At 50.2% G+C, this 20,198-nt stretch overlaps 1 protein-coding gene across 2 annotated transcripts in view; it reads left to right on the top strand.

The window, feature by feature from the left end:
- The window catches only part of TOX2 (TOX high mobility group box family member 2), a 151,103-nt gene that overhangs the window by 123,939 nt on the left and 6,966 nt on the right, over nucleotides 1–20,198 (top strand). For both annotated transcript variants that reach the window (XM_065645698.1, XM_065645697.1), the window contains 4 exons: nucleotides 568–807; nucleotides 5,963–6,190; nucleotides 18,213–18,293; nucleotides 18,871–19,278. In XM_065645698.1, the coding sequence (XP_065501770.1) occupies nucleotides 568–807; nucleotides 5,963–6,190; nucleotides 18,213–18,293; nucleotides 18,871–19,278 (957 nt within the window). The remainder of the gene's footprint in view (nucleotides 1–567; nucleotides 808–5,962; nucleotides 6,191–18,212; nucleotides 18,294–18,870; nucleotides 19,279–20,198) is intronic.

The following is a 20,198-nucleotide window of genomic DNA, read 5'->3' as shown; positions in this document are numbered from 1 at the left end:
TGGTCACTAAATGTCAACACCAAGTATTGCTCAGAAAGAGCAGGTTTTGGATCCACGGCCTCTGGCGCTGCAACGCTGATGTCCCAGGGCTGGACTAGCAACTGTGGGCTGCATACCCTGGCGCAACGTGTGCTGGTGTCCAGCGATGGCCTCAGGTGTGCACCAGCGAGGCTTGGACACGGAAATTCCCAGGACGCTGCAACACCCTCCCTTGTCCCAGTGATTTGGCCAAAAATTGCTGATTTCTGAACTTTTCTGTCAGATCTGCGGTAGGTGCCGTACAGCCCTGGGCCCTGAGGTAGGCAGGGGCACCTCCTGGACACACAGACCCACAGATAAAGACAATTTAACACCTCTCTGGGGTCCCCGTGGGCAGGGCTACAGCAGGAGCGGAGCCTGGGGTGCACGGTGCTCTTGGCTTGTTTGGAAGGCAGCATGACGATGACTTTACTAGCTGTGCAGAATAATTTTAAATCAGTCCGTAAGAGCTCGTCTTGAAGTGATTTGTCAGTATAATAAGTACATGAAGACATTTTCAAATTACAAAGTGATCTTCTCCTAACTCAGATCCAGGAGATGGTCCACTCGGATGCCGCGTCCTACGAGTCCAACCGTCAAGTGCCCCTGCTGAACCGCCCCGGGATGCTGGCCGGCCCCATGAGCGCTCTCAGCCAGTCTCAGCTGATTTCCCAGATGGGGATACGCAGCGGTGTTACCCACGGCTCCCCATCGCCCCCAGGGAGTAAATCTGCTACACCGTCTCCCTCCAGTTCTACTCAGGAAGAGGAGACAGAGTCACATTATAAGGTACGTGCAGTCACGCTGTGTCTTAGCGGGCAGCGAGAAAAACGGCAGATGATGTTTTTCAGTGAGGGATAAATTGCGCTAAACAAGAGCACGGACTTTTGGTCTTTTTTTATAAATATGCGTATGTAGTGGGAGACTTTCCCAAGGATGGGGAGATTGTTTCCAGCCCCGGGTGAGGTACGGCACGACAGGCTTGCACACATGCTTGGGCTGTGCATGCAGCAAGTTTGGCAATGGCAGTCAGGCTTTTCTCTCTGTGGTTTGCCAGATCCAGTGGCAAACCTGCGGACTTTTCCTCCGGTCAGGGTTTTGATGAGCAAAGCAGGTTCAGGGCGAAAGTTCTGCAAATGCTTGGGTGCAAAATTAGATTTCTGGTGGCAGGTAGAGGACACTGAAGCAGGGAAAGAAAATAACACAGAGTGGGATTAAACTGAGCTCACTTGACATGGCTTGCTAAGGAAAAAAAAAAAAAGAAACAGAAATTAAAAGAGGAAGAGTCTTCAGCCTTTTAGTTCACCCAGGTAGTCGGCAATGGGTTAGTGGCACAGAATCTGCCTCGACAGCCAATGCAGCTGCTGCCAAGCGTAGCATCAAGAAACCCAAGGATTTATTAGGGTTTTGGGGACATTGTGCTAGTTGCCCATCCTTCTCAAAATGCACAAGCAAAGCAAACAGCACATGGTGTGTTCCACGAGTCTGTTATTTACTGAGGGCAAATTGCAGCAGTCACAGGGTTGCTGCCTCAACACCTGGTGGGTCCCTGTGTCTGCAGGTCAATCACTGGGCTCCCTGGAGGACCCTAATAAAAGCCTTTTGTGGAAAACCTTCTCCTGGAAGGTGTTGATCCAAGGATGACACCAGAAGCACTGGTATTGTAACCTTGTCCCGCAAAAATAGGTGGTTGTGACAGGATTTGAATGTATAACCAGAGCAGCAAACAGCGCAGAGACTGGAAAACTAGGAAAACACTAGGACTGAGCAAAAACCTTTCCCTTTCCATGGAAATCCAGGCGAATATATTCCCATCAGTCCTGTAGTTTTTAATCCCTTGGCAGCTTTCACCTCAGATGAGGACATCTTGAAGCAGAATGCACATGTGGATGTGAAAACAGCTTCAGTGGAATTAAACTGTAAAAAGAAGGGATACACATGATTGAAAATAGATGGAGTTTTGGCAATTCCGCAGTTGGGGGACATTGTGAGATGAGTTGTGCCACTGGACCCCACGATCTGCCACCTCCCAGAGCCCGTGTCACACAGCTCCAGGTAATTACCTGGGAGCTGAAATCTTTCATGTCAGCAGAAGTTGGGTTTCAGCTTAGTTACACACCTCGTTGTCTCCCTCTGCCTCTTTCAGCATCACCCAGCTTTCCTCCCAGCCATCCAGGGCCACAGGAGTCACTGGGGAGGATACAGATTTGGGGTTGGATCTTCTGTTCTTGTTGAGCCAGTGACACCTGTGGGGGTAGGAAGAATTTGGAGATGTCCAGATTGTGACAACTTGCAGAGATTTGAATTTTTCCTAGTCCTAAAAGCATACCCAGTCATTTTTCTGTCCTGTAAACCACTCAGCAAGGCAGGTGGAACAGGAGTGATGTATTTGATGGAGGAAGGACACCATAAGTGTAGAGAAAGCAGCAAGAACCCCCTTGGGGCCTGCAGGTTCCTATTTGCTTTCACTATCTACACAGCTGCTGTATTCACCCATCAGTCATTTTTCATATGGCCGTTAAGGGTCTTTCTTCAACAAGTCATCAAAGCAATGTCTAACAAGCAGAAATTCATCTTATGACCAAGAAGGTCACATGTTAAAGGAAGGGGTCTGATGCCAGCAGGTAGTTTGTGTCCAGCAGGTCCTCTGCACCCAGACGCTGATGATTTTAGGAGGTCTCCCAGCCTCACTGATGCATTTACCTGCCTCACATGCATGGGGGGCAGAGGGAGTTACAGCCCACATTCCGGTTGGATTAGTGATCTCTCTCCATAGTTATTAAAATCGTGGTGTCCATGAGGTTCCTGCTCTTCATAGGTTCAACATCTAAGAAGGCACCAAGCCAGCAATTTATGGGATCATATCTGTCACCAGTGAATTGCCGCAGTCCACGTCTGGTGTTACACATTCCTTCTGCTGCCTCTCCAGAGCAGGTCCATGCGGGGGCTGGTGGCCATGGACTTCACCCCTCTGCACGAGACTGCACCATCGCTTGGCCCATGGCTCATCCCTTGGGGGATGCAGTTGCTGTGGGGCAGCCAGGAGCTGGCTCACCAGGGCTTACCTTTAGCCATAGAATCGTAGAATCGTAGAGTCATTTCAGTTGGAAGAGACCCTCAGGATCATCGAGTCCAACCATTAACCCAACTCTAGCACTAAATCCCTAAGAACCTTGTCTAAGTTCCTTTTAAATCCCTCCAGGGATGGTGACTCCACCACTGCCCTGGGCAGCCTGATCCAGTGCTTTACAACCCTTTCTATAAAGAATTTTTTCCTAATATCCAATCTAAACCTCGCCTGGCGCAACTTGAGGCCATTTCCTCTTGTCCTGTCACTTGTTACTTGCTACTTGAGAGAAGAGGCCAGCACCCTCCATGCTCCAACATCCTTTCAGGTGGTTGTAGATGAACATGGCTTAGGTTGTTCAAGCATCTTCTGCAGTCCAGGGCTGAGCTGTTATCTTATAGAATCATAGAATCACGGGATGGTTTGGGTTGCAGGGCCCTTCCCAGCTCCCCCAGTGCCACCCCTGCCACGAGCAGGGACATCTGCACCAGCTCAGGTTGCTCAGGGCCCCATCCAGCCTGGCCTGGGATGTCTCCAGGGATGGGGCATCCACCACCTCTCTGGGCAACTTGCATCATGGGATGGAAAACCAGGCAAAGTCCTGAACTGTTCTGCTCCTTCCTGGGATCTGCCAGCCCCAGGCAGCCTTGCGGACAGCGGCTGTTTTCAATAAATACCATTTGCTCTTTGGTGCTGCCTAAGCAGGACCGACTGTAAAACCATCGTTGTGGCTGTGGTTGCATTGTGCCTGTTCCTGGCTCCTTCGCTTTTTCAGTGGCTGCAAGGAGAGCCGTTCCCCCCACGGCGCTTAAGTAAATCAAACAGGATTACAGTTAGTTAAAATACCATCTCACTTGCTAATGGGCTGAAGCCCTGTCGTGCATTTTTTTTTTCTCCTAATAAGTTGGCCTTTCACCTCCAGGCCTCCCATTCAAGCCCAAGTGGGCAATTTTAAATTAAATGCAATCTTTTTTGGTCTCTCTGCTCATTCACTAATGGTCACTGTCTGTTTGACAAATGTCACTGCGCTGATACTGAACTTAATGACCAGTCAAGAGCTGCTGAGTGGAGAACAGGAGCGCTGCTGCCCTTTCCTCCCCGTGCCTGCCCCGTGCAGCTCAAGTGAAGCCTCTCAAACCCCGGCGCTTCCAAGCACGCGATCAAACCAGCAAATCCATCAGGAGAAAAGGCCTTTTGCTCCCAGCACTCAGTGGGAGGCACAGTTTTCGCAGCCCGTGCCGATTGATTTTTTTTTTATTTATTTTTTTTTATTATTTTTTTTTAGACTTCTAAGTGACAGACTGGGCAGTTTCCTAAGTAATACAATTAGCCCGTGCACCTGGTAGGGCAGGGAGTGCCCAAGTCAGGTAGTGGCTGAGCACTTGGTGGTTGAGCACAGGGAGTTTGCAGGTGGAGGTGCTGGTGCCCCATTTGCCTCAAGGATGTGGAGATCCAGCCTGCAGCAGCCAGCTGACAGCACATGGTTTTATTCTCTGCTGTGTTTAACCTCTGGGGTATTTAGTTTTTCTTCGGCTATAAAACAAGGATGATGGTACTTTCCTGTAGTGTGAGCTTTCAGTGACCGCAGTTAATGCGTTGAGAGTTTTGATGTATGTCCAAGTGCTTTCCAGGGGTCTTTTCCTTTGCCCATCATCACACAGAGGATTCTGCAGTCCCATATATTCAATATGCTGCCCAGGGCATCAGGCAGAGGCTCAGCCATAGGATCTTCTTTCTGTGCTACCTTCACTGGAAGCATCCCTGTTTCCAGCCTGGCTGTTTCACTTCCCAGCCCAGTGACAGTGTCTTGTGCTGAGCAGCCACAAAGTCCAGCTACTATTGCCTGTGTCCTGCTCCGGTTGTTTCAGCCACCTCAGGGCACCAAGCGTGGGTACAGCCAGACCTGGCCAGCCGGCTGCACCCACACTGGTTGTAAAGAGTGAGCGCTGCATGCTGAGTGTTTAATACCTAAGGTTAAAATAGTTTAATTCATAGAATCACTGAATAGTTTGGGTTGAAGGGCCCTTCCCAGCTGCCCCAGTGCCCCCCCTGCCATGAGCAGGGACATCTGCACCAGCTCAGGTTGCTCAGAGCCCCGTCCAGCCTGGCCTGGGATGTCTCCAGGGATGGTTCAGCCACCACCTCTCTGGCCAACCTGGGCCAGGCTCTCACCACCCTCAGGGGCAAAAACTTTTTCCTAATGTCCAGCCTGATTCCCCCACATCTATCTTAATTCCTGGATATTTTTCCTGGCTAGGAGTATAAAGCTGTTAGCAGAGTGAAACAAATTTTGGCTGGCCCCAGTGTGATGGCTGATGTGATGCTGGTGCTGCATCATTGGTGCTCGTGACCCTCCAGCCTGGGGAGGGGGAGGCTGAGCCACCAGCACTCGCAGGGGTGAGGAAAGTTGGAAGCAGCTTGCAAAGGGGAATTACTGGGCTGGGAATCAGAAACCATGTGGAAGCTGAATTTGGAAAAAACTCCTGGACTGCTAAAGGGATCTGGCTGGGAAGCAAGGGTCTTGGAGAGGTCCCGGAATTGGATCAAAGACTGAGTGAGTTTGTGATGCCAGGGAGGAGGAGGGAGAAGGGGATGAGAGTCTGGAAAGCCCCAGCTCTGGAGCAGGGACCACTGGGGTGAACCCAAGCGGTGAACTGGGCTGTGAGGAGGCACCCAAGCCAGGCTTAGGCACCCACCAGCAGTTTGTGCAGAGGCTCCTGGGGGCCCGCAGGAACCCCAGAACTGCTGCCCCCCGCGCTGCACTGGAACCCCCTTCTGCCCATGCCCTCGCTTGTTCCCTTCGCTAACGAGCTGTAGTAGGGACTCATATCAGACTACCCCCAGCTGACTGCTCAGGTTCATCTCTTGGTTTTGCAGGTGGCTGGAGAGAAACGACCATCAACAGACCTGGGCAAAAAGCCCAAAAGCCAAAAGAAGAAGAAAAAGAAGGATCCCAATGAGCCCCAGAAGCCCGTGTCAGCGTACGCCCTGTTTTTCAGAGACACGCAAGCAGCCATCAAAGGGCAAAACCCCAACGCTACTTTCGGAGACGTGTCAAAAATTGTTGCGTCGATGTGGGACAGTTTGGGAGAAGAACAAAAACAAGTGAGTTACTGATTGCTCTTTTTTTTTTTTTCCTTTCAACTGCTAAACTGTGTTTTCCCATGGTACAGAGTGTCGGAGTCTCCCCCAGCACATTAGGTGAGTGTCTGGGAGGCTTGAACAGGCTGAAGTGTACAAACAGAAACGGAGGCAATTTTCAGGAGTGATGCCGAAGTGCCCGCTGCCACTGGAAGCGATGCTCGAGTGGTTTGCATGCCAGGCTCCCCACCCCGAGCCGGTGTGGTGGCGATGTGACCTGGCCCTTGGACCCCTCCGGGGGTGCCCAGCACCCAGGTTTTCATCACCCCCAGGAGGGGGGGCCTGGCCCCTGTTGCAGGGATGGGGCTGCAGAAGGATGCACTAAGTTTGCTTTGCCTCTGCCCCTTTTTTAGAAAAATCTCTCTCGTTACGTGGGGAAGAGCAAATTTTTATGACAACTAATTATTCTTGGTAAGATCATACTTCGGAAAAACATCAGTGGCCTTTCCCTGACATGGGTTTTTTCAGATGAGAGATGAGTTTGTATTTGCTTATTTACTTACAAGGAATGATGGCAAACCAGCTAACAACTATTAACTCTCTGCTCGCTGGCCTGAAATCTGATGTTAAGGCTTCGAAAGCTTCAGAAGGAGATGTCTGAAGTGGCCTCACAGAGGAAACCTTCCTAACCCGAAGCTGTCAGCCACTTTGTCTGCTTCACACAGAGACTTCTAGGTCCTGCTTCAACTGCTTTGTCGATGTTGAGTCAGTTACAAAAGCCAGTAATTGCTTGTTGCCTATTGAGAAAACCCCAGGGAACACTTTCTGTAGCAAATATGTCTTTTTGTCAGGCAGAGCGAGATCTGACAGTGTGTGTGATGTGTCTCCGAACCCAAATATGCCCAAAGTGACAGTCCCCACAAGCGGTGAGCCCTTTTCCTGGAGCCTGGCTGCCAGCATCTCTTGTTGGGTGTCCACAGCCAACGTTTGAAGGAGCTGCATTCGGGGAGGGACCAGCAGGGAGGAAAAAAGTCATTTAATTGGAAGTCATGCTGGGATATAGCCTTGCTTTCCAACCCGCACTGAGTCAGGAATAAGAGTAAGGCATTTTCTGGGATCATCCCTTTTGCTGATCCATCCGGAGTCTCCATACTGTGCACAGTGTTGCTTTGATGTTTTTAGCAGACTCCCTTTTCTCCTCTTTGGACAGATCACTGGAGGATCATGCAGGAATTTCTCTTGCCGAAGAAGGGAGAAAAATCCCCTTCTTGTGCAGCACATTGGCCCTGGCTCTGCTGCCCAGGATGCTGCAGGGCTGGGGGTGGGTTTGGGCTGTCGGTGCAGAGTGTGGAAGGTTCAGGAGCATGGAAAACTTTTATGTCACCTCTTTCTCCTGCTTTCACCCCTCCCAACATCTCGGTCTGCCTCTCCCTTACTCCATCTGGTTACAAATATCTCCATAGATCGGGCACTGAGCTCAGCTGCAAATGTGGTTTATAGACTGGAAGTGCTGGTATGACCCCGACTCAGCACAGTGCAAATGCTCGGCTCTTAATTAACAGCAGGGATTAAGCCAGTCCGCTTATCTTCCCTGCTAACTCTCCCTTCTCTTATGAGATAGCAGCAGCCTTGCCGTCTCTTTACACGTGCTTTCTGAGTGGCTCCATTTCTCCCTCTGTAATTGATTTAATTATGTCATTTGTTCCTTGTGTGAATAGTTAAATATTGACTTCCTGGCTTTGTCTCCAGCTCTATACTTCAGTCCCACAACAGCTACCTCCCTGCCCAGGACTCCGGCTGGAGGGGCACTATTACTCTTTGGATCTGAGACCGTATTGCTGGTTTGTGCAATGGGACACATTCATTCTTGAAGTGTTTGGCTGGAAGAGAGTTTATCTGGTCACTCTTTGCTTTCCCCTGCCAGCATCCCCAGTCAAGTTTGTTTGGATTCATAAAGCAATGCAATGGAATGGAAAAAAAAGGAAAAAGAAAAAAAAAGCATTGAGAAAATGTCTTTAATATGTGAAAACAAGTGCCTGAGCTGTCCTGCAGATCCTGTCTCCCGAGGGCTGCAGGACGTGGTGCGATGGAGGTAAGCACGACTCGGGAGGGGACCGAAGAGGACAGCGACACAGTGATGTCATCGCTGGCCAAAATCCTGCTGGGACCTGGGAGTCCAGGCTGCCACGTGGCTACAACAGCCTGTGGTTTGGCTCGTCACTGGGCAGGAGCATCGTGCTCTGGGCAGGGCTGGGAAGGTGGAAAAGAGCAGTGTTTCACCCAGTGTGCTGCTTCTGGCTCTAGTGACAGCAGTGGGTTTGAGTATCTTCATATCTTAGAATCATAGAATCATAGAGTCGTTTCAGTTGGAAGAGACCCTCAGGATCATCAAGTCCAACCATAACCTAACCTACCTCTAGCACTAACCCATGTCCCTGAGAACCTCGTCTAAACACCTTTTAAACCCCTCCAGGGATGGTGACTCCACCACTGCCCTGGGCAGCCTGTTCCAATGCTCAACAGACCTTTCTGGGAAGAATTTTTTCCTAATATCCAATCTAAACCTCCCCTGGTGCAACTTGAGGTCATTTCCTCTTGTCCTGCCACTTGCTACATGGGAGAAGAGACCAACACCCTCCATGCTCCAAGCTCCTTTCAGGCAGCTGTAGACAGTGATAAGGTCTCGCCTCAGCCTCCTGTTCTCTTCACTGCAGAGGACAACCCGGGGAAAAGCCAACACAGTGAAGACAAAATCTGGATGTTCTTGCTCAATTGCAACCAAGCTTTTAATTAAGGAAAGCTTCCCCTCTTCCTGGCATGAGAAAAGAGGGTGGATTTGAGGCTGGGGGATCTGATTTGGGGCTGGTCTGTGGTCACAGACCCGCATCCCTCACAGCCTTCAGGATGTTCAGCCTGGAGAAGAGGAGGCTAAGAGGAGACCTCGTGGCGTTTACAGCTTCCTCAGCAGGGGAGCAGGAGGGGCCGGGCTGAGCTCTTCTCTCTGTGACAGTGACAGAACCCAGGGAATGCCAGGCACATGTGCCAGGGGAGGGTCAGTTGGACATGAGGAAAAGGTTCTTCATCCAGAGGTGCTGGACACTGGAACAGGCTCCCCAGGGAGGTGTCACGGCCCCAGCCTGACAGTGTTCAAGAAGAGACCGGACAACGTCCTCAGACCCACGGGGTGACCTGTGGGGTGTCCTGTGCAGGGACAGGGGCTGGACTCCACGAGCCTTGGGGGTCCCTCCCAGCTCAGGACATTCTGTGATTCTATATTCAGATAGGGCCTGGGGCACTACATCTCCAGAGGGCCAATGTGCAGACTCCAGCCCCACCATGCAGTTATTAAGCAGCTCTTCACATCCCTGTTAGTTTCTGCTTCAGATGAGGATTAGAAACCTTATTTTACACTTTCCCAGCCCTGGGTGTGTTTTGGTTCCTGCGTGGTGGGAGAGCAGCAGGCAGAGCAGTCAGGGAGCAACCAGAGAGCGGGTTCAAAGCAAGCTGCCCCATAAACCCAACCACAGACTTATGATCCCCCACCACAAGTCACCAGCCCCTGGCACATGTCCCCCTGTACCTGTAGATGTGTCCATCCACCTGAAATGAGGTTTTAGTGAGGAGGGTGCTGGTCTCTGCTCCCCAGGAACAAGCGCCAGGACCAGAGGAAACGGCCTCAAGTTGCGCCAGGGGAGGTTGAGGTTGGATCTGGGGAACAATTTCTTCCCCAAAGGGCTGTGGGGCATTGGAACAGGCTGCCCAGGGCAGTGCTGGAGTCACCATCCCTGGAGGGGTTGGACAGACGGAGATGAGGTTCTCAGGGACACAGGTGAGTGCCAGGGGTGGGGTAACAGTTGGACTTGATCACCTTGAGGGTCTTTTTCAACCAAAATGATTCTGTGAGTCTATGATTCTATCCCTCCCAGCTCCATCGTGCACAGCGCGTGGGGTGTCCACCATGCCCATGCCGAAGGGCTGAGGAAAGCCCGGTGCTGGTGCTTGCAGCCGTGCTGCTGGTGCCTTGGTCTGGGAGGGGGTCCTGTGCCCCCCGGGCAGGCAGAGCCCCAGCCCCGCTGCACAGACCCGACACGGAGCATTGCACAGGCAGAAACGAGACACCACCTCTTTGCCACGTAGCTCCGGCCAGCACACGGAGGGTTAATCCTCTGCCATTTGTGCTGCTAATGATTATATGCACTGTAATATCAAAGCTGTAGCTATTTATTTGCCGTTGAGCAGGTGCTGCTGCTCCCACAAAGCAAATTTGCTTTCTCCTCCTGATGAAACAAGCAAAATAAAGGTTCCTCACGTCCCATTTCTGATACTTTTTTTTTTCCCCTGTGCACTAGCTGAAAGACAAACGCTGAGCGGGAAACAGAATGCATATTATGCAAGAAACTATATAATCTAGGAGCATCTTTGATTTGGCTGCTGCTGTCACAGTCATGTATTTCACAGAGAGGTTTCCCCCCCACACTTACTTTCATTCTTTCTGGTTTATCATTTGTGCCTTTGTCATTTTGTTCCTTCTTCTTTCTTCTCAGCCTCTTCACAATGAATCTTCATTTTCCCTCTGACACACTTGTATCTAAATTTCCTTATTTCCTGCCTTTTTTTATTTATATCTGTTGCCTGGTGATTTGATCATGCTGTGGAATACAGGATTAGCAATCTCCGTGTCCTTGGGTACTGCTCAAGGACACCTGTTTGGCAAAGCGCCGTTTTCTTCCCCATTTTAACCCCTTCCAGTGTGGCCGTGCATGGGTAACAGTAATACATAACAATACCTCCAGCACTGCATTTGCAAGACATCGTAATCTTCATTCTTCAACAGCTGGCGTGGCCCTTTCTAAGAAGCTTACATGGGAATCTGAAGAATGTGACTTGGGGAAAAAAAAAAATAGTAATACGTACTCTTTGAACTTTGCAAATAGTTTAGCAGCTGTTCCTGTAGAGATAGCTTAGACTTTGGTGGAGAGTGAAATGCTAATTCAGCCATTATCATCGAATGGGGTACCTGTGGTAGTAATCCGCCTGCAGCTCCAGGTCCCTGCTCAAGGCTCGCAGAATCCCGCGCCTCAGTGTTATTTTTTGTTGTTAGCAGATAGAGACCAGTGTTCGCAGCGTTATCCATCAAGGTTTAAAAGGACTGCCTGATTTGACAGAAATTAGAAGAATTTGAGGACTAGATTGGAGCAAACTCTGCTAATTCACTAGGAAGGATTTTTCCCCAGCACGGACGTTGTGCTCTCAGCCTGGTCGCAGTTGGTGCCACCCGGTGGGGCTGCAGCCCCGTCCCCTCCTTCCATGGGGCCACCAGCGTGTCCCAGGTGATCTCTGCTCAAGGGCAGGTGACAACCAGCCCTGGGTGACCATCAGGGGGATTTCATTGGGATGATAAGCCTGGAAACTCTCCGGAGCCCATTGAGAAGTCACCAGTGGGATTTGCCCTTCTCTGCCATGTTCTCTCTGAGCACCTTCCCGTTGCCGACTGTATTTTGAGGGAAAAAGGTGCTGGTTTGGAGCCTAGCGATGATGGAGCACAGGGAACACTGCCAAGCTGGTAGTTGGAGGTGTCCCTGGAACCTGCTGCTTTTCATTAGGAAATCCAGCAACAAATTCAAAGCACTGGGTCAGTGTTTCCCTAGACCCTGAAAACTCAGCGGCATCAAGAAGTTTCTGAGTGATCCATTTGAACCTCAGGCTAAATCAGGACTTCCTGTTGTAAGTGAGCAGATGCAAAGTTGGACAAAATCAGCATTTCCAGTTGACTTGATGAGTCTAGGGGCTCACTGGGTGCACAAAGGTACTGGAGGTGAGCTCTTGCTCACAATAGTCTTGCTTCACCAGGACTGGTTCGGTAATGCCAAGCGACTCCATGGCCAAATGCAGATGTGATTTTCCCACACAAATGCACAGCCTGGAGAATAACTCTGCGTTCACACTCCAGGGATAAATTACCCAGCAGAAAAATTACTCACTCTGCAGAAAATAATAGATAACCCATCTAATCAGATCCATCTGCTCATTGAACCTGATTCATCACCTGGTGACAGGACACCACTTATATCTGCGGTGGGACAGCAGCATATCGGGCCAGCTGTAAAGCTGTGTTATGGCAGAGCCATCCCAGGGGAGAGATCCCATGGGGACCACAGGCGGGAGGTGCTGCATGGCAGCGTGACCATCAAACTACCCGTTGCCATCATCGTACAGAGCTGTCAGTGGTGGAACCACCACTCGTTGTACTTCCCTGCTGCTGCCCCAAAGTCCTGGCAGTGAAGGGCTGGAAGGGTCCAACCAGTTGCCGTGGCCTGGGAGGAGGTTTCAGCATCTTCTGAACGTCAAGGAAAGCTATGGACTGGAGAAGGATGAAAGCGTCGATCCCAAACAAGGTTTCATGAGAGGTCTGGTGGAGACCAGGGTAATGATCAGGAAGATGTGAAGGGGCAGAACTGCTGTTAAAAGCAGCTCCAAGAGTGTGGCTTCTTGGAGAGCAAAATCAGAAGTGTGGAAGATGCATGTTGTATGCTTTTCATCCTCCACAGAGCTTAGGAGTTGGATTTGACACCCTCCTCCTCTCCTTCCTTTTGGAGTTGTCCTGGGAATTCATGTGTCCTCACATGGAGCGACAGATGACTTAAACCCAGGTGGCACAATGAAGTCAAGGCAGAGGAAAGCAGGGCTGTTTCAGGACACTTTAGTCAATGGTAATTGCTGCTTGCTTATGGGTTTATCCATTCATTCTCCAAAGGACTACCTCACAACACTGTATCTCCACCAGGACAAAGGAGGAGCTCTCCTGAAACCAAAGCCTTCCTTTAGCCAGAACCTTCCATGTAGGTGTCCTCAGGGATGTCAGATGTGCAGCAGGTCCTGTGCCATAGCTGGGAGAGCCTGCGGAAACTGGAGCAGCGCTTAACCAGCAACCTCCTGATGGGCATCATTGACAGGTGCCTCCCATGTCCAAGTTTGTTGACCTCAGGACTTAGCAATACAAACTACAGCCGTTAGACCAAAGGAGATGTGCTGAGATTTACACAGCAAACTTAACTTGGGTTAGTTGGTTTTAACGGTGGGAGGGACAGATTAAGCCTTCCCCAAGAAGGGGGCAGGAAGGGTACAGAGGAGGGTATGAGGAGGTAAGGAAGAGCTGGGAGGGAATAAGGATGACATGGCCATGTTTGCAAATGCATGTCCGATGGGCGTGTGGGAGCCGCACGCAGAGAGCAGGTGGTGTGGCAGACACCACCGTGCGGGGAGGAGGTACTGCCAAGGCATCTTAGGAACAAGGCATAAGTTATGATGATCCCAAGAGATATCTTGAAGTGTATAATAGTTACAGGAAAAACCCTCCAGATTTACAAGCAGAGTAAAATAAAAAATTATACATTTGAGAGAGGAAAAAAAAACCCCATGGAATCATAGAAAGGAGGGCAAGGAGAGACTTAAGAGGTCAACCAGACCATACTGCTGCCTGAAGTCAAGATCATCTCTACTTAAGCCATTCTTGATGGATGTGTGCCTAATCTGTTCTTAAACCTTCAGTGGTGGAGATTACACATCTCCCCAGGCAATCTCTTCCCGTGCTTAATTATCCTTACTGTTAGGAATGCTTTCCTCTCGCTTAGCCAACATTTCCCTTGTTACAATTTAAGCCTATTGCCTCTTGCCCTGTCTGCAGTGGATGTGGAGGATCATTCATTGCTTCCTTCTTTGCTGCATCGTATTTGGAAGCCTTGGCTCCTCTTGGGCTTCTTGCTAAATAAACGGAGCCCTTCAGCCCTTCTCCTGGAGACGTTTGCTGCACTTTTCATCTCTTCTCTCCTGATGGCATGTCACTTTTTTGAAGCAAAATGCCCCAAACTTCCACCTAGGACTGCAGCAGACATCTTTTCACTTGGGATCAGCGGACCACTTGGTTTTTGGGGGAGAGTTTGGGTTCTTTTCGTCCATCCCCAGGCTTGGGAAGCGGCGTTTCTGCTAAAGCAGGCTGGGTGCCGAGGTTACCGACAACAGCTCTGGCTGTCACTCAGTGCCTGCACGACACGGAGCTGTTCGTGGGCGTCAGTGGGGTTTGGAATAATTGTCTTCTCAATTAACTGGTTATCAAACAAGAACATTTCATTATGGTACAATTACTAGCTGCTTTGCTGAGACACAGAGGTGTCAGGATTACGATCCCAACATATGCTTCTTACAGCTCTGATTTTTTGTTTTCATAATCACTAACCATTTTTCCTCCCCCCCCCCAATCCACCCACTCGCTTAATGACTAATGAATCCTCCTGCTAATGAATAAGGAAAATAAATCAGCGGGCATGGCAGGTTAGAAAGAAAAACATACAAAATGTTTTGAGGATCCTTAAATCTGATAAATTACTTCGAAATTAAAATCCCTGGGAGAAAATTTGATTTAATTAGAAAGTAACATGGTTTTGTCAATGTTTAAATTAAAATTTTAAGGGTTATAAATACTGCACTAGAGCTGCCTTTACACAAAGGATTCGTGAGAAGTTTTGTCAGATCCGCTCTCTGCACATCAGCGCGGTGTTTCCCCAGCAGCAGGATGTGGTTTTGCTGATCCGTGTCCCCATGAGAGCACTGTGCGGAGCAGAAATCCCCCCACACACTGGCCAGCGCTGCAGAAGTCCCATACGAGACTCTTAGGGATGTTTTTTTACAATGAGCATGTTGAGACACTGGAACAAGTCAATCAGTGAAGCTGTGGATGCCCCATCCCTGGAAGCGTTCAAGGCCAGGCTGGACGGGGCTCTGAGCAACCTGAGCTGGTGCAGATGTCCCTGCTCATGGCAGTGGGGACACTGGGGGAGCTTTGAAGGTCTCTTCCAACCCAGACCACTCTGTGAGTCATAGAATCATAGAATCACAGAACGATTTGGGTTGAAGGGCCCTTCCCAGCTCCCCCAGTGCCCCCCCTGCCATGAGCAGGGACATCTGCACCAGCTCAGGTTGCTCAGAGCCCCGTCCAGCCTGGCCTGGGATGTCTCCAGGGATGGTTCAGCCACCACCTCTCTGGCCAACCTGGGCCAGGCTCTCACCACCCTCAGGGCCAACAATTTCTTCCTCATGTGTAGCCCTGTCTAGGCTATGGTCACAAACCAGGTAATCCACCAGGAACTTTCCAGAGCTGGAGAGAGGAGCATCAGATGAGCATCACACCAAACATGACCTGGGCTTGCCCTGTTACCCTTCTCCGTAGCCCTGCTCAGGGCCAGGGCTGGTGCAGGGACTGGCCCGAGGAACCAGAGGCTCTTGCTCAGAGTGGTCCCCCTGTCCCTTTTGGGGGACACACTGCTTGGCTGCCCCTTCCCCATCCTGCAGCATCAGACACCACCCAACAGCACTTTTCAAATAGGAGTGAGGCACAGCTGAGAAAGACAAGGACTCCAGTATAAGCTGGGAATGTCCTGCTGGAGAGCAGTGTAGGGAAAGGGACCTGGGGGTCCTGGGGACAGCAGGGTGACCATGAGCCAGCACTGGGCCCTTGTGGCCAGGAAGGCCAATGGGACCTGGGGGGGATTAGAACGGGGGTGGTCAGTAGGTCAGAGAGGTTCTCCTGCCCCTCTGCTCTGCCCTGGTGAGACCTCATCTGGAATATTGTGTCCAGTTCTGGCCCCTCAGTTCCAGCAGGACAGGGAACTGCTGGAGAGAGTCCAGCGCAGCCACGGAGATGCTGAAGGGAGTGGAGCATCTCCCGTGTGAGGAAAGGCTGAGGAGCTGGGGCTCTGGAGCTGGAGAAGAGGAGACTGAGGGGTGACCTCATTCATGGGGATCAATATGGAAAGGGGGAGTGTCAGGAGGATGGAGCCAGGCTCTTCTGGGTGACAACCAGTGATAGGACAAGGGGCTATGGGTGCAAACTGGAACACAGGAGGTTCCACTTAAATATGAGAAGAAACTTCTTCATGGTGAGGGTGGCAGAGCCTGGACCAGGCTGCCCAGGGAGGTTGTGGAGTCTCCTTCTCTGCAGACATTCCAACCCGCCTGGACACCTTCCTGTGTAACCTCATCTGGGTGTTCCTGCTCCGGCAGGGGGATTGGGCTGGATGAGCTTTCGAGGTCCCTTCCAACCCCTGACATTCTGGGATTCTATGACAGATAAAGAGTGGGGGAGAAAAAATAAAGGTGTAGCATAAAAAGCAAGTGATGGGGATGAAGATAGGCACAGAGTTTATTGGTTATTCGTTTATTTGCATTTAAGTTAAGGGAGTCTCATTTACCTGCCCTCTCCCTGTCCATAAATTGAAGGTTTTCTCCAGATAGGTCCTCCTAATAATTGAATTTGTCTTTGCATAGTTGTGAATACTTTGATTTCTCACTGTCCCAGATTTTTAAAAAAGCAAAAATGCTCATGTTACTTAGCTGCTACAAGGGAAAAAAAAATATATATATGTATGTCTTAAATACATCAGCACCCTGCTATGGCTGCTGTTACACTGGCCTGAGACACAGGAATTCATATTTTGTTGCTGTGCAAGCGTCAGGTACCGCATTTAAGAGCATCTGTTAGCAGCAGAACTGGCGGACACCCCACGTTTCTGCTTTGCAATAAATGCTGCAGCGGCAGCACCGGTGTCACCGCGACGGGCGATGGACATAAGCGAGGCAAGGATTGCGGAGAAAGGTAATAGCTTTTATTAGGGGAACTGGTACAGTTTGAAGAAATAGTTGCTTTTCATGGCCAAACTCTTCTTCAAGCTGACATTTTGAAATGTAATTTTCTTCTGAATGGAGCAAATATAATACTTCCTGAATACCGTAAAGCCAAAGACAAACTTAGGAAAATGCTCCGTTTCAGAAAATTACCATCCAAGACCTCCAGTCAAAACGTTTCATTACAGGAGTCTCTCTGATATAGCAATGAAAGTAAGGTTTTCATACTGTTTTTAATAGAATTTATCTGTACCGATTTTAAACTGAAATTCAAGTAACTGGATAATTTAAGCACTGGAAGGTTATTTTCCCTTTTGAGGGCAGCGTTAGGAGGGAATCTGGGGAAAATTTGCAGGGAAAGGAGGTAAATATCCTCACTAGGCTTTGGCATCTTGATTGTTGAAAGCTGTCGTTGTTTTTAGAGCAGAATTAAATTATGCAAATCTATTCTAATTGAAATCAACTTTCAATGTGCCGCTCAAGGAGGGCTTTGAGTTTCCAGTGGAGGAGAGAGCTGATGGGTGCTTTTCTTGGGAATTTCTGCCTTTTTGCTGAAATTTTTATTCCATTTTAAAATATTCTTCTTGCTTACTCAGTTTAATCTGATTAACCTCACGGGGGCTCATGCTGCTTGAGACAGGCTGGATTACACCGTTATTTTTATGTATATGGAGAACCAAACTCTGGGCAGAAGAGGGACCAGCACTGCAAAATGATCGTGAAACATGTCGTTACAGGAGAGAGAAGGAATAATAAACAATAATTCACTCTTACAAAGCTTTCTTATTATTTTCCTTAGGGTAGCAAACTCTCTTACACTTGCCGTTTCCCTGCAAGCCCCAGCTCCCCAGGTCATGAGGCAAAAATCTCAGCTTTCATATGACAAGAAAGCACTTCCCGACTGTCAGGACTGCAGAGAAGAGCTGGAGTTTTGAGTTCTAAAGGCTTAATAATGGGAAAGCCAAGAAAACAAATCAGTAGTTTAGGATTTCTGAATATCTCACTGGTTTTTAAGTTAGGCCTATCATTTGGAGACTTTGGCTCGTCTTGCTTTTCCAAGAGCCTGGGTCGCACTGTCCTCCAGTTCCTGTTGGGAAGCGATTTCATTGAGTTCATCCTATAAAATCAGACTATGTCTCTTATCACAGGCATGCATAAATATCTGCTTAGGTACACAGACCGCTCTGACCTGTGATGCCTCCAAAAATCCCAGTGTGGTCCAATCCAGGGGCTTTATTGCTTTAACGTGGGGTAAATTCCTCTCCAGCAGAAGTGAGTTTTTCATGTACATGTTTTTGCAGGGTACAGCCAAGCCCAGCAGCACCCTATTCTACTTTATTGATTATTATCCGTTGCTTGGTCCTTTCAGGCATACAAGAGGAAAACAGAAGCTGCGAAGAAGGAGTACCTGAAAGCCCTGGCAGCGTACCGGGCCAGCCTCGTCTCCAAGGTACAGCCTGCGTCGCTGGATGTGGTGATGCTGAATTAGTGACAGCTCATGGGACTGTGTCCAGCTCTGCGTCCTCAGCACAGGACACACATGGACCTGCTGGAGAGGGGCCAGAGGAGCCCCAGAAATGATCCGAGGCTGGAACAGCTCTGCTGGGAGGACAGGCTGAGAGAGCTGAGATGTTCCGCTGGAGAAGAGAAGCTCCGGGGAGACTTTACTGCGGACTTTCCGTACTTTAAAGGGGCCAATAAGAAAGATGGGGACAGAGTTTTCAGCAGGGCCTGTTGTGATAGGACGAGGGGTGATGGTTTTAAACTAAAGGAGGGGAGATTCAGGCCGGACATGAGGAAGGAATTGTTGGTCCTGAGGGTGGTGAGAGCCTGGCCCAGGTTGGCCAGAGAGGTGGTGGCTGAACCATCCCTGGAGACATCCCAGGCCAGGCTGGACGGGGCTCTGAGCAACCTGAGCTGGTGCAGATGTCCCTGCGCATGGCAGGGGGGGCACTGGGGGGGCTGGGAAGGGCCCTTCAACCCAAACCATTCTGTGATTCTGATTCCTCTGTTCTGTTTTCCTGCAGAGCTCTGCCGACCAGGGGGAGACGAAAAGCGCCCAGAGCAATCCACCTTCCAAAATGATCCCCCCCAAGCAGCCCATGTACCCAATGCCACCACAGGCTTCCTCACCCTACCCCGGCCTGGGCTCGTTCCTGTCCCCATCGGACCTGCAGAACTACCGTGGCCACCCCCACCCCAGCCTCTCCCGGCCCCTCAGCTCCAAACCCATGCTGCCCAGCATCAGTGCCTCCCCGCCGCCCTCCTTCCAGATCAGCCCCCCGCTCCACCAGCAGCTGTCCTTGCACCACCCGCAGAGCTCCCTCCTCAGCCAGCCCCTCAGCATGCAGCAGGTCCCCCAGCAGCCCCTCCTGTCCCCCCCCATGGCACTACAGGTACAGCCCCCCATGAACGCCTCGCCTCCCGGCCAGCAGGTGGGTGCTCCAAGGGAACCGCATCATTTCCCCTCTTCTCGTTGGGTCTGTTGGTTTCTGGGGGACGCTGGGAATGTTGGGTGTCCCCAGAGGAGTCTTCTCCTGGCTCCATCAGCCTGAAGATGTGTAGTCTGGGGGTGACATTTTCAAGAGTGCTCAGCTGGGAGCACAAGCACCCCCCTAAATGGGGCAGATTTGTGCAACAGCGTAATGAAGGTTCTTTCGGCAGGGGAAGATGTGGGGATTGGGGATGCCCCTAGTAAAAGCTCCTTGTACACCAGGTCCCCCAGCCTTGTCTGGTCATTGGAAATGATGGGCTGGATAGTCAATGAGAAACCCCCCTCATGATATTGCTGAAACAAGGGGGGACTGGAAGGGCAAGGGATAATAGCAGGGTTCCAGGAGCGGGGTTTGCCAGGAGGAGGAGAAAAAGGATAGAGGGAATGTCACAAATGAAATATAAAATCAATATTTTTCCAAAAACTGCCTTGCAAGAGGAGAACATCACTTTTGTGGCAGAGAGCCGTGAGCATGCAATGTGTGCTTGCCTGTATGCTAACAGCATAGCAGCAAAGCAAATCCTACAGACTGGTGCCATGAATGTGTAAATCCTGCTGAAGCAAACCATCCTCGGTCCTGCCCAGGCTCAGACCCAGCCCACGCTCGGGAAACCAGCCTGCGGGGTCAGACTCTCCTCTTTAAACCTGCTATTAAGAAAATGTATCTGGAGGATAAATTGGCTTTAGCAAAAAACATTTCCTATACCTTATAGAGAACTTGCCATTATACAAGGGAGGAAACAAGTGGTTTGCAGAGTTTCTCCATCTGGAATATGAACTGGATGAACTATTCACAGAGGAGGACATATGCTCTGAATTCACAGCTGCTGCCATTTACTCAATGATACTTTTAACTGTAGT

This window comes from Caloenas nicobarica, chromosome 15 (assembly GCF_036013445.1).
Source record: "Caloenas nicobarica isolate bCalNic1 chromosome 15, bCalNic1.hap1, whole genome shotgun sequence".
NCBI lineage: Eukaryota > Metazoa > Chordata > Aves > Columbiformes > Columbidae > Caloenas > Caloenas nicobarica.
Note: the sequence above shows the minus strand (reverse complement) of the source record. Positions and strands in the feature narration are given on the sequence as shown.